The sequence below is a fragment of the Electrophorus electricus genome, chromosome 2, assembly GCF_041902795.1.
Source record: "Electrophorus electricus isolate QZ-2024a chromosome 2, ASM4190279v1, whole genome shotgun sequence".
Lineage (NCBI taxonomy): Eukaryota > Metazoa > Chordata > Actinopteri > Gymnotiformes > Gymnotidae > Electrophorus > Electrophorus electricus.
This window is the reverse complement of record NC_137498.1, coordinates 43,292,019-43,306,235: the sequence shown is the minus strand read 5'-3', so window position 1 is coordinate 43,306,235 and position 14,217 is coordinate 43,292,019. Positions and strand designations below refer to the sequence as shown.

The 14,217-nt window shown below is 43.8% G+C and overlaps 1 protein-coding gene across 31 annotated transcripts in view; it reads right to left on the bottom strand.

Moving 5' to 3' along the window:
- The window catches only part of rims2b (regulating synaptic membrane exocytosis 2b), a 93,102-nt gene that overhangs the window by 52,855 nt on the left and 26,030 nt on the right, over nt 1–14,217 (bottom strand). For 28 of the 31 annotated variants that reach the window (XR_014119396.1, XM_081705560.1, XM_081705507.1 and 25 more), the window contains one exon: nt 3,471–4,306. Coding sequence is in view for 27 of the 31 variants with exons in the window: in XM_081705560.1 (XP_081561686.1) it covers nt 3,471–4,306 (836 nt within the window). In the remaining 4 variants the exon portion in view is untranslated. The other 3 variants (XM_081705565.1, XM_081705567.1, XM_081705561.1) reach the window with 3 other exon arrangements.

Below are 14,217 nucleotides of genomic sequence, written 5' to 3'. Positions count from 1 at the left end.
GTTAAAGCTTTCCTACAGTGTGACCTGCAACTGTGACTGCAGATGGTGAGAAAAATCTGTAAACACGAGAAGAAACACTGCATTAATCAAATTCCAATGTCCCAAAGATAATAAATTTACAAAAGCATCTAGCAGATAATCAATAACCAGTGTGAAACTACACAAGAACAGAGTGTGTAGGGTGTGCTGTCGGCATAGAGTAAATGAGCTAGTGTGTCTCCACACTAGAAAGAAACAACATTCTGTCACACTGCACCTTTCCTTCACAGCGGTCATCTTCCTTTAGTCCCATACAATAGCCACAGTAATGGCAAACTCAGCAAGTGGCCTTACATTTCTTGTCATTCCTCTTTCATCAAGCATCACAGTTCTTCGCTACCATGCACAGGCCATGTGCTCCACGGCGTTCCAAACACGCAGCCGGTTAAATCCGCCCTTCCTGACCCTGAAACAGTCGAACTTCCACAAAGCTGATTTACTCAGGCACTCCAGTGGTGAGGATTTCCAGGAGGAAGCATGCTCCAGCACAGACTAATCACCTCTATCCCAGGAATCGTTGGTCTCAACTAACATGGCAGCAGCCACACCGAAAAGAATGTCCTTCCGGATTTTAAACCACCACTCACCGTCTTTCCCTTCACCATCTTACTCTCTCTCAGCAATATTCTTCTCCTCCCCCATGCCCAGTTGGAACCAGGCAGTGAGGCGTTAGAGTAATGAGCTTACCTTTATTCTTGTAAGCCAGCTCAAACACCCCTCCCTGAACAATTCTCTCACACCACATTATACCCACGAACCCACACAGCCACTGCCCACGAGCCATACCCAGGGACAGCCTGAGCTCTTCCACTCCTCACACCAAGCTCCCGCTGATAGGCTGCAGTCACACTTCAGAAAGTGCAAAAGGCCTCACTCACCACCATTTCCCCCCTGCAACTTGTGCACAGTGTGGCATCCATTAGCTACTGCAGAATGATCTTTGTTCCTCAACTAGAGCACAGTGTGACTTTAAGCCAGTCACATCCAGCTGGTTTCTCTCAGTGACACACAATGGCAGAATAAGCTTGTCAGACCCCTTACTGCCCAAAGTGACAAGCACACAGATATGCCGGGTCTATGACGGGGTTTTGACAGAGACCTCTCAAGTCAATATTTCAATATCTGGTTGCTGATGAGGGTTTTTGTATCTTGATTCCCCATGTACTGCATTTTGACACTGTTGATAAATTTTTAAAAGGTGTATTTTTCTTCAAAAAAAGCAGGGTCTTGCTTAAAAATGGGTTGAAAATTCTGAGGTTAAATTGTAATGGCAAATGTCAGTTCTACTCAGGAGCCCATATTTCATTTTACTGAGTACACTGTTAAATATACAAAGAGCACTCATTTATTTGAAAATGTAGCTTTTCTAAATCATATAAATTGCCATGCTCAAGAACTAATTTGTAACCATATCAACGTTTTAGTGACATCATATTAATAGCAGACAAAAAACAAGGAAATGGCACATGAACAAAGATAAAAAGGACAGAGAGTTGGCAAAAGACAGAGGAATGAGAGAGAGAGAGAGAGGCAGGGAGGAGAGAGAAATGGATGGAGAGAAAGAGAAGGGAGGGACAAAGAGCAAACAGAATCTTGGAAACCATGTGAAAATCTGAGCTATAAGGGTGCTGACATTGTGGGAGCTTAATGGGAACGGATGGCCAGGAAGATTGAAGCACATTTCACATTGGAGTGGAGGCAGAAGTAGGACCCTGGGGAAGGCTCAATTTTAAACTCCACCTAAGGAATCGAGGACCTCTGGTGGTATGAAATTCTGGCGGAGGGCGGAGAGCTAAGACAGACTGAGTCCTCACCACCGCACCCGCAGCAGCCTGAGGACAAACTACCACCAGACGACTCACTCAACTCCTCATTCCAAACACACCTGTTCTAGTTAGCTGGGAACGAGAAACTACTTCTCTCACCTGTCCAACATTATATAAGTACCACTGTGAACAGAGTACAACTGAAAGCTATGGTGGAGGAAAGATAAAAAGCTACAAAACTCCAGCTTTGAGTGATCAATATATGTTAATGTACACATTTCTTAGGAAAATCATTACATAAACAGGACTAGGAGCTACAACGCATGGACAAAAATGATTAAAACAAAGCAAATGTATTAGGCAACAGTTTCCTATAATGTTAAAGTTTGACTGCAAGTGGCCATTCAGGGAGCAGCAGTGCTGGAGCTCCCACTGTACCAAAGGACTGAGCACTAGTGGTAAAGCCTGGCTGAGCAATAAAAATAATAGTCCAGTCAGACTTGGAATGGAATCTAAAACCTTAAAGCTCAAACCACTCCTTAAATAAAATGATTTACAGTGTCTATAGTTCTTGTGAGGCAATTCTTCAATAGACCATTCACAGAGAACAACTGAGCACCACTGCTGAGAAACAGGAGACCCTACATAGTCTGTTCTTGCAACACTACACTTTGCGTGTGGACTAACAGATACAAAAGAAGGAACCTTGCACAAAAGTCCAAACCATAGACCCCAGGCAGGTGAAGGCAAGTTGCTGTGTGTGGGAGGGAAAAAAAAAGTAGGGCAACACTATGCAAAAAAGCATAATCCTAGCCATTTCTACTTCAGCAAGCACGAAAAACAAACAAACAGTTCGGTCAAAGCCTGCAATGCTGAACGAACACAGTGCTTGTCTGTGGCCAAGTGGACTTGACAAACTACATTTGTTATTCAGAACTGCATGCACCACTCCTGAGAGCCAAAAAGAAAGGAATTTAAAGTTTTCTAGTCTGGATCTCAAGGACATGCAGCCAGACCAGATTTTTGCTCCAGCCAAACTTCCAACATGCCAGAACAAAGAAAACCAGAACACTGAAAGCCTGGCACAGATGCATCAGGTAGAGAAAAACTCTGAATTGTGCCAGGGTCTCTGAGGAAACACTGCAGTAACTCACCAACAGAAACCACCATGACGGCCTCATATTTAAAGATCAGCATTAAAACCCATTCTTAGCAGGACATCATGACACACGACTTATTCACAGGTTCTTGTTCCTCCAGCCAGCAAGCTGGATCATTGGCTCTCTGTTACCTGGGTATAACCTGAAGTGGCTGTAACGAAGATTATGATGCAACAAAGACTGTTGCCAGTTCTACTTTTAGGAGATTAAAGTACTCATCCATGATTTAGCAATATTTATCAACAATAGCCAGTGGTCAGCAGCTCATTCCTGTGGGATCAAGAAGACAAGAGGGGAACACTCTTTTCCTACATCATATTCTGATATGTCTCCTAAAAGCCTATAACAGGGAAAACCCTGGTCTATTCAGATGAACATATATTGCATGTAATCCTGACCATTTTTTCTATGACGTAACTCCAGATTTGTGGTAAAATTTGGTAAAAATATCAGCTTTAACACCTCAGACATCAGAAAACAGGAACATGTGGGCCTATCCCCTCACCTTTCTCACCAAATGACTCACACTCCAGCTCCACGTCCTCACAGCTGGTGTATTCGGGTGTGGTGAGCAGCTCCTCCTCCTCTGAGCAGCTGAAACTGCCCATGGGGCTGTATTCATCCGGCCGAAGCCCGCGGGCCATGCGCGGTGAGGGGGGCATTCCCGCCTCTGTGTGGTTCGAGACGTGCGACTCAGTCCGCATCATACTGTCGGCACTGTGCAGCGCCACACTCGGGTCCAGCCGGTGCATCCTGCTGGGGTCTCCCGGCCCCCACCTCCTGTCGCCCAGCACTGGGCTGCGATGGGGCGACAGTGGGCCACGCTCCACTGAGTAGGAGCGACGCGACAGGCCGTCAGCATAGAGAGGCTCCTCCGGCTCGCCATATGCCAGTGAGGCGTCACTATGGCGACGCTCATGCCGGGCCCGTGACACCTCAGCATGTATGCGCATCTGCTCTTCATAAGGCTGCGGCTTGACTGGGTAGCGCGCCAGGTTGGGGTCGCTGCGGTACTGGGCCCGGTAGGCCTCTTCCCGGCGCCGACGCAGCTCATAGTCATCTGGCCGTCCGCTCAGGCGCTGCTCCTGAGAGAGCCAGCGTCCGCGCCCATCCCGGTATGCGCTGCCATTGCTGTAGCCATCACTGTAGCCATATCCATCTCTGTAGACGCTCTGTTCCTCGTACATCCTGGAGTCCCGTGGGGAGAGACCCAATTCGCGTCCGTAGTCGGACGGAGAGTGAGCCATGCCACCGCCCACCGGTGCATGCTGCGATCCTCCCGCCCCCTCTCTTTGGTTATACACCGTGATTGGGTCCCTGGATGGTGATGGCCTTCCTCGCCTGCCAATCAAAAAGGGAAACATTAACACAGAATGATAAAAACAGAAAACAGAAACCAGAAACAAACAGCTGGAACATCCAAGAAGCACAAGACTATGGGCTCAGAGCAGGGGTTACACGCAATAAATAAATAAATAAATAGAAAACTACCACACACCACAGTTCAGCTCCAGCTGCATACAAGCGCTTGGCATATAACTCCCCGCCCAAATGTCCGTAAGGTGCCCTAGTCGACACAGACATTCGTCAGCGGTATCCAGTGCTCCATCTTGTCCTCAGCAGAGGCTGTGTGTCAGCAGCCAGAAAACCATTCAGGTTCTCTCATTGCTGACACAGAGGAGTGAGAGGTCAGTGGTGACCAGGATCAGTCCAGATTTGGAATGACCCGAGTGTCATGTCAAGTCAGAGAGGCAGGGTCTGACACTGCAGGTTTTAGACAGAGCAGTCCCTGCACACACAATATCAGTTCTACACATAGCAGATATTGCTGCTCTCAAACATGGAAGACAGAGTACAAAAATATGAGAGGGAGAGAGAGAGAGAAGGAGAGAGAGAGAGATAGAGAGAGGGAGAGAGAGAGAGAGAGAGAGAGGCAGGGAGAGAGAGAGGGAGAAGTAAGTAAGTTTAAGAAAAAGATGGACAATGGGCCTTCAAAATCAAGGTGAGCATGGAAGTTCAGCATAGAGTGACAATACATAAACAAGTACACATTAAACGACACCAAGTCAAAGACATGAAAACTCATTCATTATACATCTGTGTCACATCAACGGCCAGTCCTAAAGCCAGCGTCATCCACAGACAGAGTGGACAGTATTGATCTTGGCTACAGATGACACCATTCCTTCTTTAAAGCAGTAGAATCACATCATCGTGATTAATTGGTGCTACATTCCCAAAACAATTCAACACACAGAGATCCCACAATATCAACACACTCATGTGGTGGGACCTTCCTCACCTCTACCACCTTCAAATCCCTGAACCACAGAGTCAGTTAAGAGCCTTTATAGTCCTTAAGAGTCACACTGACTGATGAAAACACAGCAGATTAGAGAGAACTTGTGTTCTAAATGATGGATCTAAATCCAAGTCCTCCCAGTGTATTACAGAGCATTATAGCAAAAGGGAGATTACCTCTCATCATTCACTTATATTGTGTATAAATTCAATATCTGACTGCATCAGGGGCCAAACCAAGGATTTCTCCACAACAACATGAACAGCAGCTAAGAGGCACAGCAGTGTGTGTGTGTGTGTGTGTGTGTGTGTGTGTGTCCGTGTGTGTCCGTGTGTGTGTGTGTCCGTGTCCAAATAGTCTGCAAGCACAATGTCTGAGGACTTAAATAATCCAGATTTAAATCTCACTGTCCCATATCAAAACAAGGACAAAATGTTGTCTAAAGACACTGGTGATTATAGGTGAAAAACACCTTAACATAAAACTGTCCTGCAAGTGCCAGCACAGAAAAAATTATATATTTAAAATTGGGGAAGAGAGTCCACATGCACAAACATCTTCAGTTTGTTGGAAGCAAACTGTGAATCCAATTATGTATAAGCACAAATCTAAATATAATTAACAACACAACATACAAAACAAACAAGTGGCACTTGATCAGCTGTGTAAGAGGTACACCAGTCCCTATAAGACGTGTGTGTGCACGTTTTCATGTGCGTATGCCCTTGGCTAAGAAGCTTTCCATCCAGTGAAGTTGCAACTGTGTGTAAATTACCACTGAGCACAACTCTGTCCTGCAGTAACTCATGTGCTGGACCGCCCATGTCCTTGGCCAAATGCACAGCGGGGCTGTAAGCTTAGCCACCCCGACCATGCAGCTTATGTACCCCTATCTTCAGCAGAGGGCGCCAGAAAACAGGTCACCAATGTCTCTATGCTAAACTGGTAATACAGCACCACCATATAAGGGTAGGCTCACATCTGCAGCATGCCTGTCGCTCCCAACTGCACACACACACACACACACACACACACACACACACACACCACCCAGGCTCCTCGTACAAATCACACAGGCATGGTGAAAGAGTGATGCCAAGCTGCCCAGTAGATGAAGTAGCAAAGCATTGTTGGAGTGGCACGTGTTACAGTATAATGCTGTTACTTTGGCTCGTGTTTAGCAGAACAGAGGTCATGCAGACTTTGGCCTGCAAGGCCACACAAGGAGGATTAGGCTCAGCTGATTAGTGACTGCCTGGCACTTACTGCCAACCGAATGCAGGTCCTGGGAAATGGCCTTCTCTCACAGGATGATTGGGGCGGGATGTGGGTGGGGTGTGGGTGGGGGAATCAGAGTGCAAACACACACACTCCACATAGAGCATCCCCCAAAATAATACCATAGCCACCCCTCCCCATCCATTAGTACAGCTAGCTCAGCATATTTCAGCAGCATGCGTGTGCATGCATGCGGCACTGCAAGTACATGCTGTGTGCATGACTCCAGTCTGATCTCTTAGGATTAGATGCAGATTAATACTGCATAAGGGGATTTTGTGCAAGTGTGTGCAAGTGTGTGTAAGCATGTGTGCATGCGCGCGCCCACAGTTGTGCATTTGTTTGAAGAGAGCTCCATCTCCTGTCAGAGATCTGGATTACAACGAGGAGAGACCTTTAATACATCATGAGCTCCAATGCAAATCAGGTGTTAAAATTCCATGAGACACCCACCCACACCCAGAAATGATTGTTACCCACAAAGACAGATTACTGTGATTTGTTCACTTTCCCTCCTTCAGCACACGTAATCTAAAATGAAAGAATGACCATAAAGTATAGAATGGCATCTTGGCATTTGATTTAATCTGGTACATGTTCCCACACATTTCAGACAAGCACATAATTGGGCATCTCTTGCTGCGCAGTTGTGTCTTAGCCTTTCATTAATATTTCATTCACAAGAGTGAAAAAGATTTGATAGATATTGGTACATGCATTAAAGTGCATATTTACAAAGATGATTAAGTACATATCTGAGCCCAGCTGACTTTCTTTTTTTTTTTTTTAACAGCGGTTTAAGTTTTCCCAAAACAGACTACATTTTGGGTTAAAAAGTTATACTTCTAGAACAATGTTTAGCAATCTAATACATTTTATTGTGATGAAGGAAATTGTGTATAAAACACACACACACACACACACACACACACACACACACAAAACTAAGTAAGACATAACTCACAGTTTAGGAAAAGGAAACCTAAATCTTACAAAAGACAGCCTTCACACACTCTCAATGTTCTGTTATATACGTGCACTACAATATGACTTAAATTTGCAAAAAATTGAAAAAAAAAGCTGAAAAAGTCAGAAAGAGAAAAAAGCTTTCCATCACGTAACCTTTAAGGTCTTCAAAGAACATTCATAATACAATCTCAGTACTATAGTATTACATCTTAAAGTCATTAGGAGCTCCTCCCAATTTAGCTGGGGGTAGTACAGCCACACTATTACCAACAACCTTGTTACTTAAGCCCCTCCCCCATCCTACACTGACATCCTGAGACAATACAGCACCAACTTGGTCCACAGCACTGCACGGCAGAAATGAGTCATACTTTAAAACGCTTTGGCAGGACGCACCAGAATGTTGATGCAGTATTCCAAATCTATTAGTATGCCCCTGGTGTCTTCCAAAAATGCACTGATCTTAATCATCCGCTATTCAAATCTCCAGTAGGCCACTGAACAACAAGCCCTCATTAAGACACACGGCTTCTGACGAAGCCAATACCCCCCACCTTCACTCCATGCAGATTCACCCAGTGCTGCTCATACTTGTGTTATTTCTCTTGAAGCTAATGGCTTCCTTGTGTTCAGTCAGCTGTGGATGTGGGTTTGCAGAGGGCCAGGTCCAGGGCCCTATTCCCAGCCTGTGCAGACACCACACTGGGCTGCAGTGAGACCCACAGAAGGTTATTCTATTTATGACCTAAAACTGGACTGGAACTCAGTCAGGCAGAGAGAGAATGAAAGAGCAGGCAAAACAAGAGGAGAAAGGTTGAAGAATCTGACATCTCTCCTCTTGCTCTCTCAAACTCTCAATGTTCTCCCGTTCTCTCTTTCTGTGATGCATGTTCTGAATTTAAGGATCCAGAGGCAGATGTAAGGTGGAGTGAGAGCGTATGTCCAGAGGCAGGTGTGAGGTGGAGTGAGTATCTCCTCTTCTCTCTTTAATTGAATTAAAACAGTTTCTCTTTTTCTCCATGTAAACTGTGATTCATGCATCACTCTTGCGTCACCATGTATGGCGTGAAAGTCTCCTGCGTCTCAGAATTAAAGACCGCTGCTGTTCTTAAGCCAAACATTTTCCGAATTAAATATTTCTCCAGACTTTCTTCGAGCTGCATCTAAGCCTACCACATGTCATGATGCTGTCAGAGAGCGGGTGCATAAGGGGGAGGGAGAGTAACGATTTCATTCTTTATCATTAGGATTTAAGTGCTGAACATGACTCTGCAGAGAACACCACATTTTAAACACTAACAATAACAGCAGTGTCATATTCACCTGTGCAGATAAAGCCCCTGGACCAAAGTGTCTACTGAATATCAGCAGTCAGCTGACATCAGGAAGACTGAAAACTATTGCATGAGAGCCAAGTGATCATACATTCATAACTGAAGAGGCCTACTCAAAGGATTATAAACATTACAGTGACTATGAGCTTAAAAAGGAGAATTTCAGCTTTAATTTGAGGGTATTTGCCATCTATACATACTGGCCCAGCTAACTAAGACAGATACTGTCACTTGTCACTCTTAGCCATGGTGTGTTTTTCTATGAAGTGACGTCTTGGGAGAATAATCCCAACCGTCCGGACATTGCATGCTGCGCGCATAGGCTTGAATGACCCATCACGGGTGTACGGCTTGGGGAACACAGGACAGTGGGCTCAGCCAGGAAGGTGCCACTGCCTCTGCACCGACCCGTTTGGGCTATCGTTAATAGGGTGATGGTACACATGAGCAATGCTGTCGGTAAAGCTGTCAAGACCAAGAATACAGGAGCATAAGACACATACACACCCACACACACACACACACACACACACACACACACACACACACACACACACACACACAGCAGCACTTGACAGAGGATTCTGACAGACCAGAAGATTTAAATCTATATCAGTGTGTTTGTTTTACAGAATACACTCAAGTGGTACAACAAAGTGTTTATAAACGACGCTTGGAAACCTGAAATAAACCAGGCCACAGAAAGACTCCGCATCAAACAAAGACTACGCATAATGCACAATTCCTCATCTCATCCTAAGCTTCATCTTACCATGGCTGGGGCTGTGAAGTCTCTGGTGTCAGGACTGTGGAGGTGTAAGTTTAACTCAAGTTTAACTACTTAACCTTTCTGCAAATACACGTCAGCACTTCTCCTGCCTAAAGCTGCGTCAAAGAGACATAAAAAAAGTAGTGTAAAATTTAGTGATGCTAATTAGCATTATTTATAACAAACACTGTCTTACATATTTACCAAAATAAATATATAAAATCAGAAGCATTCTGAGAAATTCCAAAGCATATAGGTTACCGCACAGGCCCGCACCTAATAATGGAATGAAACTGACATTCCTTAACGTTTCTCAAAATATATATTAAAAAATAAATTAATAAATCATTCAGTACATTCACAAATGTAAGAACAGCTTCAGTTTAGGACATGGGAAAACAATTTACGCGTACATGAAGATATGCACACACACGAACACACGCACAGTTACAGAATCCATGTGTCATAGAATACCACGTGGCAAGAGACTACAACTGAGCTCAACTATTGTTTGTGGAGAGATGTCGCTTTAAGTGGCATCGAAGTCTACATTGTGATTCGGTCTGACACCGTTCACATAGGTGCCATATTGGTACCGGATTTTGGCAACCAGCCCTATTAAACGGCACGTCCACACTTAGTCTGTCCACGCTCTTCACTTTCCTAGCACACCTTCTCAGAGACCACAAGCTCAATACTTTCTACAAACAAATCCACAGACTCAGAGTCCATTCACCCACACAGAGTCCAGATATCCGCACTAACACTGTGTGCTTGTACATCCAACTGTCAACATTCTCCCATCCACACAAGCTCCGAGTGCACCCATGCACTCACTCCGTATCTACATGTACACATCATACGCAGAGTCCAAACTTTCTGGTCCCAGTCATCCAATGCTTACATGTCCCCACTCTCAACATTCGCAGAGTCCACTCATCCACACTTGCTGGTCCACTCAACCACCCTTTCCACATCCACTCAACCACCCTCTCCACATCCACTCTGAGTCCATAAGCTGCAAATCCACACAGAGTACACACATGCACACACTCCTCTTCCCAAAGTGCCCATCCACATTTTTATACATACAGCCACTGTGAACCAGGCATTAGTACTCCTAAATGTTACAGCACAGTCAGGCACTGTCAAAGAGAGTTTCTTCAACTGGAGCAGTAATTCTTGGGCCCCATCACACATTTTTTGCATTTGCTCAACCTTAATACACCTTTAATTTTAATAAATACTTGGTTTTCTTTACTAAACACTCAGTGAGTCATTAATAAATACTGAGCTAGTCTTTATATAATACCCATCGAGCTGAAACTGGTGAATCGGAACAGAAAAACACTGAAGTGCACTTTCTGGGAATATCTAGGCCTATGGCTGGAAACACTGGAAAACAAATTTTTACAAAAGACATGCTTCTGAGATAAAATTAGCCAATTTTAATTAAGTTGAAGGTGCTGAGCATGAATTTGACAATAGAAATGCTGACTTGGCTATCGTTTCTTAGAAATTCACAGTTTTTTTATGCATTAGAAATATTATGAAATAACAGATACTGTAACAGAAGTCCTGTCTATTTGTGACTTTGCTTTGCCTGTTGTTTGTGGACCTGCTCAGGATCATCTCTGACTAGCGTCCAACAGTAATCAGCCAACGTAGAAGTGGACCACTTCCCCTGCTATCTTTTCTCAAATGCTGAAATGTCCTGATGAAAGCGTTCCCCATGCTCGTTGCTTACCATGCCGCAGTTTTCAGGGAAAAATTCCAAATGGGAATGAAGGAAATGGATCTTTAGGGACATTGTCAATCCAAGTTTGTGATACATTGACAACACGTCTTTAACCAATTCCTTGTAGTTTCCAGCCCTGACATTCCCGAGGAAGTTAGTTGACACCAGACGAAATGCATCCCCATCCTTTTTCTCATCACCCTTAAGAAGGTAGTTGAACTTCTCATCTATGAAGAGTTCACGGATCTGAGGACCCACAAAAACTCCCTCTTTAGTTTTTGCTTCACTGATCCGAGGGAATTTCTCAGACAGGTATTTAAACGTTGATCCATTCCGAGCCATGGCTTTTACCAAGTTCTTCACCAAACCGTGTTTGATGTGTAGTGGTGGTAGAAGTATTTTGTCCGGTTCTGCCAGTGCTGAATGCTGCACATTCTTCTCTCCAATCTTCAGAGACTTCCTCAGGGGCCAGTCTTTCTTCACCCATCAACAGATCGACTACCTTAAGGTCAGAACAGAATACTTGCTGTATTCAAGACAATCCAGCAGCTACTTCATGTTGTCATATGTCTCTTTCATATCCACAGCGTGTCTGACTGGAATAGATGGAAGACGATTTCCATAATGCAGCAATGCCTTGAGAGTCATTTTTGAAGAGTCTATAAACAATTGCCATTCTTGTGGGTCATGCTCTATTCCGAGGGCATTCAACAAGCCGTTGACATCAGAGCAGAACACAAGCTTATCTACCATTCTGAAGAAAGTCTCTAACTGCAGATGCCGCTTTCGATACAATGTCACTCGTACATTTTCCTGAAGAAGACTCCATTGCTGAAGTCTTGAGCATAGTAATGCTGCTTTGCTCTTGGACAGTTCCAGATCACGAACAAGATTGTTCAGTTCTTCCTGCGTTATTCTGTGTGGCACAGGTGATGCACCTTGACTGAATTTAGGATCAGTTTCCTGACGATCATCCGACATGAAAGGCCCAGGAAACTCCAGAGTCATTTTGTCTCCATCGTCATCGTCTGAAGGATTATTAGAAACTTCTGTTGGAGGTTCGGGAACAGGAAGTCCTTCGCCATGCGGAACAGGTCGGATAGTAGAAGGTATATTTGGATACGCTATTGCCCACTTCTTCTTCTTTATAATGCCTCAAGAAACAGGAGGCACCATGCAGAAGTAGCAGTCAGTTATGTGATTGCTGGGCTGCCAAACCATCGTAACGGCAAAGGGCATCGACTTTCTTTTTCCATTCATCCACTGTGACAGATTTGTTGCACATGTACGACAACATGTGTGTGGGGCCCAGGACTTGCCCTGGTCACCGATCTTGCATTCGAAATACAGATGATATGCCTTCTTCACTTTTGCATTTGAAGCAACATCCTTTGTCTAATTTCCGAAAGTCACTTCCTCACAAATGTAACAAAAATTGTCCGCAATATTGATACAGTTACGAGGCATTGATACTTGTTGATTGACACTATCTGAATCACTTCAGTAGTGTTTATAACGCAGCTGGAATTACATTTAACTCAACGCAGCTGAATTTACATCTAACATGATGTTTAGCACAAGAAGTAACAGAAATAAATAATTTGTCCTATGGTGTCTTGCTTTATATATCTCCCTATTGCGTAATCTTACGCCAGACTGTGATGCAATAGACCTTCCTGGGTATGATCATCATGATCTGATACAATATAATGCAATATTTCTCAATATTTTGAAATATTAAAAATTTTCATCTTATAGCTGGACCTAATACAATGTCTTTTATGGATCACATGGGGTTATCATTAAAACGAGAGCCAATAACAAATTTTCATGGTTATATCCGTGTTTAGGACGTTGAAATTATTAACAATTGCACCTTATTAACTCAGAAGCATTTTTTGTTGTTGTCCAGTGAAATCAAAGCCTTTAAATAAACAAACAGTTCAACACACTAAACAGTGAAGGTCATTTATCTCTTAATACACCTGTAATGTCTCGGTTTTAAGAGAGAAGGACTGGGATCACAGCCCAGAACAAAAGAACACGCAGTGCTAATGTTCAGAATTCCATCAACTTCACTGCAATACAGTGGAGAAGGCAGGAGAAATTGAGTGTATGACAAGCACTGGTATTAGACAGAAGCATGAATATCCATTTTCTGTATAAATCATGACATTTTAAAACACCAGAGAGGACAATTATAAGACAGACTGCTTACTACTGCAGATTATTTGTGTTAAGTTATAAATAGCATGAGCATTTCCTATTCTAAAGAAACCAATGGTTTAACGTCTGGAGACATAGAGCAAAGAGAAGCTAAACAGACCCATGGGAGGAGACCCTATCCAGGGTGCTGAACCTACAATTTTCTTCATTTCCCCAGTTTAGGTCAGTGTTTATAAATGAAAGGGCAAACCATCAGAAGAAATCAAGATGACACCCTTACCCAAATCGGTCTGGCCTGGAGACTGCTGAGCAAGCAGGAGAGGAGTGTGAGTGTGATCCAGTGCTCTTAAAAGCTAATGCCCCCCACCTCCACCCCCAAAAACCCCTCCCAGCCTATCCCGTCTAGCTTTTCAAACCATTAGGCCAACAAGAAGAAGGAAAAAAATCATGGAAGCTTTACCTGGCCTATTTGCAACATCACTGTAAAGGACATTAAAACACAAGGCAATCCATGTACACAAGACACAAAAGATGTCTAGCAGAGCAAAGACAGTTAAATCACATGCATTTCATAGTTTCAGATTTATTCAAATTCTAAATGGCTGGCAAAAAACACACAATTCCAATTGACTGTATATCCCAAATGGCTCGTTGCAACCATTTACAAATACGATGGTTCTTATATTTGGACTATGT